General features: G+C 44.9%; 2 protein-coding genes across 2 annotated transcripts in view; both read right to left on the bottom strand.

Moving 5' to 3' along the window:
- The window catches only part of LOC104831043 (tyrosine 3-monooxygenase-like), a 32134-nt gene extending 27148 nt beyond the window's left edge, over positions 1–4986 (bottom strand). The window contains exons 1-3 of the mRNA XM_010566360.1: positions 4789–4986; positions 3693–3867; positions 142–230 (exon numbers count right to left, since the gene is read on the bottom strand). Of these exons, the coding sequence (XP_010564662.1) occupies positions 142–230; positions 3693–3867; positions 4789–4986 (462 nt within the window). The remainder of the gene's footprint in view (positions 1–141; positions 231–3692; positions 3868–4788) is intronic.
- Positions 4987–10601: 5615 nt separating this feature from the next.
- The window catches only part of PAH (phenylalanine hydroxylase), a 37837-nt gene continuing 35086 nt past the window's right edge, over positions 10602–13352 (bottom strand). The window contains exons 12-13 of the mRNA XM_010566306.1: positions 11491–11606; positions 10602–10876 (exon numbers count right to left, since the gene is read on the bottom strand). Coding sequence (XP_010564608.1) covers positions 10833–10876; positions 11491–11606 — 160 coding nt within the window. The 3' untranslated portion in view covers positions 10602–10832. The remainder of the gene's footprint in view (positions 10877–11490; positions 11607–13352) is intronic.

Here is a 13352-nt window from a genome sequence, read left to right on the forward strand (position 1 = left end):
CACTGAAGATCAGCCTTTATCTGATCCTTCCTTTTTTCTGTCCTTTCATGAGTATTTCTTTACTCCTGAAATTTTCCTTCAAAAATTTCCCTACAGAAAGTTTCTTTTTTAAAAATGAAATAACAGTGACATCAAACTTACAGGGTGTGCATGGTCCAAACTGGGATCACTCTTAGTGATCAGATGGTGACACTTGTCCAGATCTTGGATTTTTCTGGGGAACCAGGGCACTGGAGGGAAAGCAGCAAGAGTTAAACGAGAAAGGATCAAATAATTTTTAAGAGACACAGAAAATATAAGTTGTGCTGAAGATTACAAACTTTCTTTTCATCAATATTTAAGCATATTCATATCTACGTGTCACCATATGTCAGTAGCTGAATTTGTTTGCCAACCAAACTGGCAGACTGGATGAAAAATGATCTGAAACTAACTTGCAATGATAATATCTCAGTTTTAATTAGTAGAAACAATTTTTAAAGGCAAAATAATTTCCTTTTAGGGCAAAAGAGATGTTCAGTCTGACACAGCACAACAAATTTATTTGTACATTTTGGATTTAAGAAAGTGTCTTGATCATGTCTAAAAAGTAGTCTTAAATTTTCACACCTGTAAAAGTGAAAACATTTTAAAAGGAAAACTTGTCATTTCTAGAAACAAAACAGGCCAAGAAGTATCTTGACTTCAAGTTCTTCCTTCCGGCTTTTTTTTTTTTTTTTTTTTTTTTTCCCCCAGCAAAATTATTCTAGCATTAGCAGAATTTCCAAACAGTTTCCTTCCCCTGAAGAGGGGATCTTTTCTGGTAACTAAAATAAAAATAAAGTGTGCTCATTTTAATTATAACCAATGAATTAAAAAACTACTGAAAAAAGACAAAGTTGATGCTGCTTTCTGAGGTCAGACTGATGCTGTGATCAGACTTACTGTGTTACAGGTCAGAAGAGGTCTGTTTGGGGTCACCTTAATCTCATGCTTGACAAGAGACGAGGCATCTCTGCACTGCATGGCAAATTTAGATTTAGCCCAATTATATTATATCCAGGCACAGCCAGTTCACAAAGGTACAAGGCTTGTATTGTACAAATACACACTGATGTTGGGAAATTCCAGTTCTTTCATGCAGTTATGGCCAATTCTGCTATAAGAAGGAGGAAATACTAGTCTGACAGATGTTTTACATCACCCCAGAATTTTTTTTTGCTGAGCCTTTGTCTTTGGCTGTACCAATGATTCTGCATGCAAGATGCCTGTCCTGCCATCCATGGCCGTACCACCTCAAAACCTGTACCTGACCATAAGTCCTCCAATGTGTGTCCCCATACACGTCTTGCCTATCCCTTACTGAGTCCTGGGAGAGGGTAGGCAGGCTAAAGGAGAGGGGAGGAAGGACCATGGCAGAACTCTTAGCCTGGTCACAGAAATGGATGCAGCCAATAAAACAGGATAGTGCTGACAGATGCCGGTTTAGCTGCATCTGTCTCTGCTTCATGGAAGCAGAGATAAGCACTGCTTTTCTCAACTGAGTACCAAATTAATTTGAGTTAAAGCCACTATGGGCATGGCCTTGTGTCATCACTGTCCTTCAGCAGACTGCCTGGCAAGGCTTGTCTGGCTCACCAAAAAACTCTGAAGAAAAGAATAAAAAGTTCATGTGGGAAAAAAATAGATTAATCCAGGAGCTGGAGCCTCAGGTGATGGGGGTAGCCAGAACGTACATATTTGCATCTTCCCAGTAAAATAACTGCTGACCAGTAAGTATGTTTATACAACTTAGATACCTCCCAGTTATCAATATGATTTCACAGGCAGCTGCAAACCCCGCTAGAACATGAAGCTGCAGCTAGCCTCTTTCAATAAGATGCACCACCACTTTCAATAAGATATACCAGTAAAATGGACCACTAGCCAATCTTAGACCTAGCGGCTAGCTGAGCTGAAAGTCCTCTGACACTTTAGCACTCCTGAATTCACCTCAATAGGACCAAAACATGAGCTTTAAGGCCAAAACCTTCAAATCCCCAGTTCTTGCTGGTGCCCACACCTAGGGCATCTCTGTGGGCCACAAATACCAATTCTCTGAGCCTTTCATCTTGCAATCAAATGAGCTTAGAGCACGACTGAATTCTGGGGTCTGAAACACCCAGAAAAGACTCTTTACAAACTAAGGAGTGCTGTGTGTAAGTCTGAGGTAACTTAGAAACAGAAAGACTCTGGTCATTTGCATGCCAAGTATATTAATTCTAGCAACATTATATGCAAAATAAGCCTGATGACTTTAATGATTGCTGTTCAAAACCATAAGGAAAAGGAAAATGTGGAGAAAATTATATCCCTAACATTCCTCTGGTTTAACCATAAACACACCCTCTTTTAACAGTCCCTTGTTTTTATTGTAGATCCCAGTCCCAGCACACATGAAACTAACTGCTACTTCTGAGCACAAATCTCTCAACTCCCAAGGAAATCCTAAAGAAAATGAAGCTCCAAAATCCTCTTTGGCTCTCCAGTTTCCCTGATGACAATGATACCTTTTTGATATCCTCACAGTCCCTGAGAACAGCTTGGCATGGACTGACTGTCATCACTAGCCTGAAGGTGAATTTCAAGCAACACCCAAAGGTGTCCAAACAGGACTGTATTAGCTAAAAGGGCCCTGGGGATTTCTGCCTGGCCTTGTCAAGGGTAGGAAACCTCATGGCAATTCTGTATTCAGAGAACCCAGCCTGTGAGCTGGACCCTCAGCCTTCTCATTTATCAGGGGCACCTCTGGCATCCTCAGGTTTGCATTAAAGGTCTCTAACAGCTTGTTGTACTCACTGATCCCCTACCTGCCTGTAAGCAGGAAAAATACCGGTCTACCTCTGGCAAACTCACTTTCCATCCTGCTGACTGGTAGGGACAGTGACTCAAATACAGCACAGGCAGTGGAGCAGCCACTTGCAGCACTTTGCCAGGTGAAATACTGTTCCTAAAGTGCAACCTTTGCAGCTGCACAACCCCCAAACAAGCTTTTCAAGTGCCTGGGAAAATGCCTGATGCTCTGTTACTCCAGACTTGGCAGTGAGTCTGTTCTCTACAAAAAACTTATTGCCTGGTTCTCCCTGCCTGCCTTGCAAGCTTTCTGCTGCTCCTCTCTCCCTCTTGCACTCTGGAAGCGTCTTCAAGGTGGTTGCATTTAGCTCTTCTCAGTGAAAGAGCAATCTACCTACAGACAATACTACTGGATCCAGATGGCAGTGGACACCATAAACAGACGGCTACTGCTTCTTTTAACAAAACCAACACAACACACTACAAGCAAATGAAACATTTAGACCCTCTGCCATATCACTGTGTTCCCATCAAGTGTCTGTGTTTGCCTCGGAGCGGTGAGTTCTCTGCACAGCTCTCAGCCCACAGTCTTCCTGTTATTGAGGAGTTTCCAGTTTCTCCTCAGCTTCTTGTTTTTCTGCTCTATCCTTCTCATCTCCATTTTTGCTGGAACGCTTTTCTCACCTCAGTTCCACTGGCTATGATGAAGTCCCTCCCTTTCCACACCAATGGGAATGGTCCGAAAACAGCCGTGCAGTGACGAAAAATGAATGCATACTCACCTGCTTTCCGGACTAATTAAATTACTATTATGAGGCTAATACAAAAAAGTTACTCCAAAAAGAAACAAAACAGCACTAACAGATGCATATGTTTCTTACCTTTGTCTTCTCTGCTAGTTTTCACATCCTCTGCTACTCTCTTTAAGGAGGTGATAAGAATACTAACATCAGCACTGTGAACTTCACATTCAACAAAAATGTCAAGATGATCAGCAGAGTTCTTGGGCTTTTTGGCTTGTCTGGTTTCAAAGTGATGGATCTGAGTTTCAAACACCTGCAAGAGCCAGATGTTCATATGATGAAGCTTCTCCAAAGACTGAAAATTCAGGTAAGTCTAGATACACTTCTATGATGTCTTTTAAAGGTTACTAAAAGAGGTCTTAACAAGAAATGCATATTAAGCAATGAAGTCTAATAATGCCCTGTTTAGAAGGAGCTAAAATATAGGCAGAGCTAAAGATTAAACACTGTCGAATTAGGTAGAGATAGATGAAGATGAAAGATGAGATACTGTTGACTGTAGCATTTCATCTGTGCAAAAACAACAAATGAGTGGCTGGGTAACTCTTAAGACCCTGGCAAAATGAAAGCAGATCTATTGATGTATAATAATACCATAATCATTAAATAATTGCAAATGATTAAAAATAAGTAACTAATATAATATTTTCTTTTGAGTTATTCATTTTCACAGATGAGAGTGAGCACCTGGTGGGGATACTTCAAGTACCCAGAATATATAATGCCTGTATGGTTTACAGCTCTTATATTCTCTATATCTCCTGCCAAATATACAGAGAGAATTCATTGGCTTCTAACACCCCCACAATCTGAGTGCTTGAAATGCTGGCCTGTTGTTTAGTCGTGGCTGGCCACCACGATTGCTAGAAAGAAATAACAGATTGGTATCTGCTCTAAACAGCCCTTACATAAAATGATGATTCTTCTAAATGACTGTGTCCAGCTGCTCCCTCCCTCCAGAGCACTCTCCTTCTTCACCTGCAGAGGCCAGCCAACCTCTCTGAGCAGCTGGAGCAAACCAGGGACAATGAGAAAAGGGGAAGGCAGGTGGAGGCATAAGTCAGGCAGGGAGCAGCAGAAGAGTGAGAGAGGGGGAGATGCAGAGTGGGAGAGGTGAAGGCAATAGGGACAGAAGAGAGGGCTCAATGGAGGAAGGGAATGGTGAGGTCTGTACCTCAAAGACTTTGGCTGCCTTAGAGAGCTCAGTCTTCCTCACATTGAAGAGGGTGAGGGTCAGGATGACAGTGGCTCTTCCATCCTCCCTGTTGGAGTCCAGGCTGCCTCGCCTGTTCAGTGATTCTATGCCACACATCTCCTTCTCCTTGATGGCCTCTTCCTTTTGGCCTGAGATCCCCGCCAAGTCAGTCTTCATTGGGAGACAGGGGAGTCGACTGCAATTGCCAGATGTTGAGTGGAAACTGCCTGAGGATGTGAGTACTTCTCCCAGAGCAATGGCCAGGGGATGTGGTGGGACTGGAGATACAGTGCGTCTATGTGAGTGGTGAGATCAGAGCTGCCAGACATCAGTGAAGCAAGCTGGTTGCTACTGTCTTAGGTGTAGGGACATTTATGTTGACCATGCCAGACACATCAAGGGAAACCGCCTACGTAGGATATGCGCAAAAGCCCAAGGTAACCCTCCTCCTCTGGGTAACTTCAAAGCATGGCCCTCCTGCTCTGTTTGAAGGTGTCTGCAAGCCATTCAACCCTGGAGATGGGCTCCTTTGTGGAGAGGCAATTAGCCTGAGACCCACTTACATGTCCCAGTCTGGACTGCCCTGCACAGTGTCTGAGATTTCCATTCCTCCTCACCCTCCCTTGCCTCACTGGGGCCTTCTCTGCATTGACCATGCCCCCAGGGAACCAAAGGGGCCCTTGCCCCAAACCCTAGCCCAGTCCAAGTGGTGTGCCCTCTACACAGACCCAATTGTGGTAGTGCCAGAGACCTGAGCCAGAGTCAAAATTCATTGCCTACTTCTGAGTTGTTCCTGCCTACAGGATCTGACCTGTTCTACCCTAGCCCTACAAGAGTTGAGTGCTGCCTCCAGGCTAAGTTCCTCTGTTGGAATTTGTTTCTGTCATGATTTTATCTCCAGTGAAGTAGACTCTCAAAAAGCCCAGGGTCACATCTTTCTCACAGCTGGCAGGGCAAGCTCAGGGGGGATTCAGCTCTGCTCCTGCCAGGGCATGGCAGCACCTGACATCCACAAACGTGACCACCCATATCTTCATACCCCAAGTTACAGTGTGCTGGAACCCCCGTGAAAGTTCCCTTGCAGGCCGACAGAGAAGACCACCTCTCTGTGCTCCCTTTGCAGACGGAGCCATTTCTTATGTGTCCCTTAGCTGAACCTGGCTGGGTCACACACCCTAGTGCTATATTGCTCTTTCTTCCTCCCAGGCCAGTGGAGATAAAGACAGTGCAACCAAATTTTGTCCTCCGGAGACCATGACAGAGCAGCGTTTCCCCTCGGCCCAAGACAGAGCACTGGGAAGGTCTCGATTCCCCCATCTATCCCCTGCCTGAGACATACAAACCCGAGGTGAATTTTGGCTCACCGTGCCCAGGAGGCAGGTCTCAGCACCCTGTGGAACACGGTCCTATCCAGACCTGGGACATTGCGGGCTTTGCAGGGGTTGGTGAGTGCCAGCCGGGAAAGGGCTGCCCCCCCCACTCCCCGGCCCTGCCCAGCCCGGGCCCGGCGCCGCCCGCGGGCAGGGCAGGGCAAGCCGCTGTCCGCGGTGCTGATCCCGGCCCGGCTCCGGGCTGCGGCACCCTCCGCTCCGCGGGGTGCCCCGGGTCCCCCCCTCACCCCCGGCCCGGCTCATGTCTTAGGGGTCTCCGGGAGGGCAAGGGGGCAATTGAGGGGTGGCTCAATTGCGGCTGCAAAGTGAACGGGAGAAGAAGTGGGTTTTAAGGGGGGAAAAGGCTCTTCGCACTCCCACGCTTCCCCAGCGGTGTTGGCAAGGCTGGGTACAGGAGAACGCTGAGCTGAGTCTGACTGTCTGAGTCCAAACTGGGCCTTTCCCGTGAAGGGTGGGTGCGTGCATCCCCACCTCCAGGCCACAGGCATGGCACAAACAACAAATGGCACAAGGTCTCCTACTCCAGCTGCATGTGGACACGTAGGTGAAAGCCCTAGGGCTCAAGATGCATGTTTAAGGCACTGGTTGCAAATACTGGTAGAGCAGGGACGTCAGGCTCCTATGGCTGTCTGTATGCTCTAGTGTCAGAGACCCATCTCTATATGTTTGTACAGCACTAATCAAGTTCTCCGTATGAATTGAGCTTTCTCTATAGAGCCAGACTGGACTCATCAGCCAGTGCGATAGTTGAAGCAGCATAGGCAGAGCTTACAGCACAGCTTTGCAGCCCTCTGCAGAAGCAGCACAGAGAGTCCTGGCCCTCCAGGTGGTGAAATGTCCTTGCCTAGCCAGTGGACACTCCAATAACACCTTGAATCCATGCTTGGGACAGGCCCAGGAAGACCTCACCCGTGATGTAAGTCAAGTCTGCTGAGACATCCCAGAGTCCTGCTTTCAGGACTTTTGGGGACCTCTAGGAGTGCAGGAGGAGAGGTCTCGGGCTGGGTGCTGCAGTTTAAAGGGCTATGCAATGACTGGAGCACAGTGTGTCATCCTTTCCCATGGGGACAGGCAGCTTCTCCCTGCAGAAGGTGGGGCTCTCCCACCCCAAAAGCAGGCTCACCCCCTCTCATGCAATCCCTGGGGTGGGTGCTTTAAAAGGCTATGGCTGATCACCACAAACAACCTGCCCATTTTTAATGTTACCGTTGTGGATATCTCCACCCTGTATGAGCACAGTGCTATTCATTTGAAATGGATATGGCATTAATATTTCTGTTTATTTAGGTTAATTTAAATGGTTACATTTGAACATCAAAAAAGTCTTCTCTGCCAACTGCCAGCATGGTTTGAAGCAGCAAAGAGACAGGCTTTAAAAGAATGCACTCCTGTGGAGTGCTCCTGTGCTTAATCCCTCTTTCAATAATTTCTGCATCCTTTGGGGAATAAAGTGTCCCTTCTCCAAGGCAGCTGTCAGATCTAGGCATTTTAGGACACCCAGAGGAGACCACTTCCCTGTGCAACCTGTACCGACAAGCCCTCCCTCCATCACCATCACTGACCTTGGTCAAGGTCACTGAAAAAGAAAAAGGCCTCATGAAAGGGCTTCTTTGATCACCTGAAACAGAGCTGGAGATGGGGACATCAAGAAATGTGATCATAGTGGGATAGAAGAGAGGAAGGTTACTTAAAAGATTAGCTTGGGATAGGTTGGTCAGAGTAGCATACAAAGATGTACAGACTATGCAAAGGTAGAGCAAGCAAGGTTTTGCTGTTCATTTCTAGGTAATTACAAACATCAAGAGATTTTTTTTTTTCAATATCGATTTCCCGATCTTGTCTGGATGAGTGACAGTCAGCCAGTGCAAGAGAGCCTTTTCTGAGTTGGAAACCACCTCAGATGGGCATTCCTCCCACCTGGTTATTTAATTCTGATCGCCCTGTGTGGTTACCTTACAAAGAGGAGTTAGACTGGCCAGATAATGCAAAAAGCATTTTGCTACACAACTTCTATTTTCTTTAAGCATGGAAATAAGAAGTCACCCATTAAGAAGTCCTATTCAAATGCAACTTATGTGTACTATTTAAAGCACATATGCACAAGCTAATTTGTTCTGCAAGAAAATCTACTTTCAGTATATTTCCTCTGCTTTTAAAACTGAACCTTTAACTTTTTCTCATCCCTCAGTCTTGCTGAACAGCTATGTTAGGCTGCTTTGGCTGCAGTTATTGCTCATTTAAACCTGCATTAAGGGACACAGAATCAGACATGTGGCAACAATAATCTTTAACCACTCCACTTGCACATAAAAGACAACCATGGGTCCTGGCTTCTCAGTATCACTATAGATTTACTGCTGCTGTCACTCATAACAGCCAGAAGCAGAGGAGCTTGGAAAGCTGTCTGAGGATTAGTTTGAAAGACTTCACCCTTGGGATGAAATTCTCTCTTTGTGGTACGCAGTTACCTTATGGGTCCTATTATATTAAGAGAGAAAAATATGGGCTACTTTCACACTGAAAATACATGCCAAGCAGGATTGAAAGATCTACACAGACATTGTCATGAGAAAAAAAAAGGAAGAAAAAAGATACAGAGATAAAAAAGCTTACTTCAAAGCACCAAAATGATACCATTTTGCATAAGTATATGTCTATTGAAAAGGGTTCCAGCTGGTATCCTTAGATTAATGTTATTACCCACCATAAATATAATGGAAACAGCTGTACTTTCTATCGTCCTAAAGGATGATGCTTACATTAAAGCTCCATTGATTTTCAAACCATAAATACAAGAGTAGTACAATAGTAGGTATGAGACTCATGGACTTTCAAATCCCTCTCCATCTTTCGATCTTCTAACAGAAATGTGGCTTCTGAATCATGTTAGTATCATGATGCAGAATTGTTTCAAGCTGGAAATAGTGTTCTGCTTTGCTCCATTCTGTTCCAATGCACAAGTGTTGATCTCCTTCCTGCTTCAACTAGGGAGCTACGGGGAGGCATTATACAATGTGGACCAGTCCAAGAGGGCATTTCTCTGCTTTGAGTGAAAGTTATTGGATAAACTACAGAAATAGCCTCCTGAGCAGCAAAGCTCTTCTCTCTCCATGGCTTAGCCATTGGGTTAAGCTGGAATCACCCTTGCTTCCATTTGCTGCCTCAGTTGAGCTATACTCCAGGAAGAATAAAACTGCTTTCACCAAAAAAGGGAGATTAAAGATCAAGTGGGAGAAGGAAGGAGACTCCAAAAAGTATCATGACTTAGAAACTGTCTTGAAAGATATCATGTTAGGGTTTGAATGCACTCAGACTGGGACACAGCTAACCCAGGTCTTCCATAGCTTTGGGGGGGACTCTAGCCACAGATGCAGTGACTTAGGAGTTGGAAGGCTCTGATGTCTTCACTGCACTGTAAGAACCACTTCTCCTCCATTTCCAAGGTGTTGGTATCCACCTTCTGGGTTAGGAGACACCTTGAGCAGTGCTGAACAAAGTGCTGTCAGAGAAGGACACACACAACACAAGGTAGCCTTCACATATCAGCCTTACACAGTGAGTAGCTGAGTATGTCTATTAAGAGAGGTCTCCCCTTTCTGTAAGCTGACTGGTACTAAATCAGCTCTGAATCCGTGATGTTACACAACATTACAGCCAGCACAGGTCTGAGACTGGGCTAATAAGGCCTTGATGCCCTGTTAAAACATCTGCATGGTTTCTTGCTTGCCCAAAGTATCGACAAACTGACCTCACATCCAACTGCAAAAAGCCACATAGACTTGCCTTTAGGTAACTCTCCTCTGAAGGGACTTTTCTGTGGGTACTGTATTAAGGCACAGACTCCATGCACTGGATAAGCAGTCTCAGTGCCTTGCTTGGCACTCTGCTCTGCAGATCAATGACACATCACAGCACACAGTGTTCTTGACTTGCACAAACCTTTTGGGGATTGGTGCTCATGCAAATACATTATATTTACACACGGTGATAAATCTTTGTTAATGAGGCTGCAGCATACTTGCTGTCTTTTCCACTAGCATCTGTGCTTTGGATCAATTACAACATCACCTTTTTAGGAAAAACAAGTATTTCAGGACAGAGATGCTTGGGTTTAAAAGTAGAGGTACAGAGGGCCAAGCAGTATATGTATTCCCCTTGAAAGGTGTAGAGTTTGGAACTCCATGGGAACCTTGCACAAATGTGAGGGACTGAGGGGAGAATGACTGTGAGAGAAAGCAAGGTGGATTAGTCTGTCAGTCATCGCTATCCTGGCTCTGGGCCCAGGGTGGTAGTGCAACCTCGCAGCTGCAGCAGACTATAGCTCTGCATGGTGGAGATCTCCTCCTTCTGCTAACCATTGGCACAAGAGATATGGAGACTTTCCCCAGATTCACAGAACTAAGGTTATTTCCATGCGTTAGTGAAAAAAAATGGATTAGTGTTGGAAGGCCAAAAGAGTCAAGGGTCACCTGAAGATGTCTATTTCTCTGCTAATTTATAGTAATTAAGATATATTACATAAGCATTCATGCAGTATGCGGGAAGATAATAGACTGAGGCTAGATGAAGACTGGCATTTGCACATGGCAGCTTCTAGTCAGTAGCCAGTGATTAGCAAGTTACAGAAAATCTTCATTTTATCTTCTGGAGGGCATTGCAAAGGATCCCCATCTCACCTGCAAAGGAAATAATCAGAGCAGTTAATTCTACAGCTAGCCCATTTCTGACACTCCCGTATATATTTACCCTCTATATCCATTCCCTGAAAGAATAAGTGAGCAAAGAAGTACTGGATTGGACACATTTATTAGGGTCTTACTGGAGTAAGGTCTGCAGAGCCAGCCTTTTGCCTTCATGAGCCATACAGGAATGGCTCACAGGACCAGGGGTGCTGGCTCTCAGCAGGCTAGCCAATGTTAGGCGGAAAATGTATCAGGAAGAAGGTTAGAATGGCAAAACAAAATGTGATTAAAGCCAAGCTTTTCCTTTTCTTCCTTATTGAGAACAGCTAGAGCCACACATCAGAATCCACCACAAGGCCTTCTGGCCTTTCCTAGCACCTCCACTAAAACTGGATATTTCGGATGTAACACACTACAGCCAAGTGGAAATGCTATTTTGAAGCTTGGCTAGAATTAGGAAGCAATTTTTGCACCAGAAAGGAGAAGTGTGCTGCTTTATCTTGGTCCGGCTCAGAGCATTAAATGCAACCAGACGAAATCTGTTTTGCAGTTGCTACTTCTGATCGAGATTTTGAGGAATTCAAGGTAACAAATCTGTAGTTCCTTACTATTGATAGTGTCGGCTAAGTTCTTCAGCTGCTTTGCATTGTCCAAGACTTCAATCCTCTGGGTGTAGGGATTGTACCGAACAGAGAAAGGACGAGGGATCGTTTGAGCAAATTTCCTGAGGCAAGAATACAAAAAACACACATAAACTTGAAAAGCTCCTTTTTTTCAGTAACTCACTCTTTTCTTGGTGTGTGTATTTGTTGATGAGGGGAATAAGAAAATCTGCGAGAGAAATAACTGAAATTCCTGCTGAGTGATCTGAGACCTACAGCATTCTGTAACACACTTGAATCTGCATTTGTCCTTACCACCTTTGTTTTTTTCCCCAAACAGGACTAATTATGCTATTGGCATGGCAACACTGCTCCTGGTATAGGCCAACTATGTAGCTGTTGGGATTTGCCAGATTTGAAAACCTCATTTTCCTTTCAGTAGTGCAAAATATAGGAATTCTGATCCACATCTGCAATTTCTGGGAAAACAAGGTCAAGTACCTATGCCATCCTGGCATACCAAGGAGCATGCAGAGAGCTAAGTTTTGGCATGGTTGGTAGTGGCTTCCAGGTCATTGCAAAGCTAGGAGATAGTCAATGGAGTGAAGCAGCATTCTTGCCACTCTTTACTTGCAGCCTTCCCTGCTGCAAAATAGTTAATTCCATGGCAGAAGCATTACAGTTTTGGTATCTTGGGGAAACATTAATCTGCATAACCACAGAACTGTGGAAAGGAGGACTCTGAATGGGATGAGATGGCCAGAGCTATTGTTCCAGGCTCCTTGTAGACCGCAGCAGGATACTGGCTTATATATCTGCTTCGGATTACTGAAGTTATTGCTGAAAGAGGAAGGAAAGCACGCAGGAGTTGCTTATGGAGCCCCACTATACAGACTGTGACTCAGCATGGTAAATCCCATATGCCCAGAACAGTGGAATATGCTGGATGCCACCTCCACATTGCTCCTTCAGTTTAGTCCTAATTATTATCAGCTAAGGCCATTGTCTCAAACAGAGTTCAGTGTGAGCAGGCCACAAGGTGTGACAGTGGAAAAAAAATAGTGTTGGCTATGATGAAAGTGTTTAGTGGTGTCAGTCCAGTTTTCCTAAGGGGAGAGATCAAAGTTAGAAGACAGTCTTCCTAAGTGTCAACTGAAGGTAATATCCTAATTAGAAGATGAATGCCTTAAGTGGAAATATTTTAGGTCAGCCTCAGAGTAATATTTCAGGGATGTTTCTACACAAACACACGTGTCCAGGTGCAAGCCACAAACACAGGCACTGGACCAACCCCTAGACCTCTATTTCAATTTAACCACTTTTCCAATTTGGTCATTGAAAAAAATTAAAGAAGCTCCCAGATAGTTTGTATAGACTAAGGAACCTGCTACTCAGTTAGAGAAGTATACAGAGAAGATAGAAACTGGGGGGGGGGACATTAATGGCACAAACTAGAAGAGAAGGCAATCTTTCTCATGTATTACCCCAGAGAAAAGGGCAGAAGGAGATGCTGCAGGCTTATGATGACTGAGGAAGCAGCAGGGGAAGTAGCTAGGAAGACCTTGGAGCTGGGGAGCCTGGGGCAGCAGAATAGCTTGGGTCTCAGTATGTGTTTATCTGTGAATGGGGGGGAGAGAGAGAGAAGAGACTGCAGGTCTGGGACAAGTCCCTGTGTGGCATCTCCAAGCGAAAAATTTGTTGAGTGTGAACCAAGGCTAACCCCCAGTGGCTTGGCTAACATCCAGAAATACGGCAGTGGGTTTTTTAAACAGAAATAGAAGTATTGTTGTGAGGTGGAACCCAGGCTGAAACCCAAACACAGTCTGAGCCATTCCTGTTTGAAGAACCAGAACTGAACCTGGACCATT

Source organism: Haliaeetus leucocephalus, unplaced genomic scaffold (assembly GCF_000737465.1).
Source record: "Haliaeetus leucocephalus isolate CR32 unplaced genomic scaffold, Haliaeetus_leucocephalus-4.0 Scaffold206, whole genome shotgun sequence".
Classification (NCBI taxonomy): Eukaryota; Metazoa; Chordata; class Aves; order Accipitriformes; family Accipitridae; genus Haliaeetus; species Haliaeetus leucocephalus.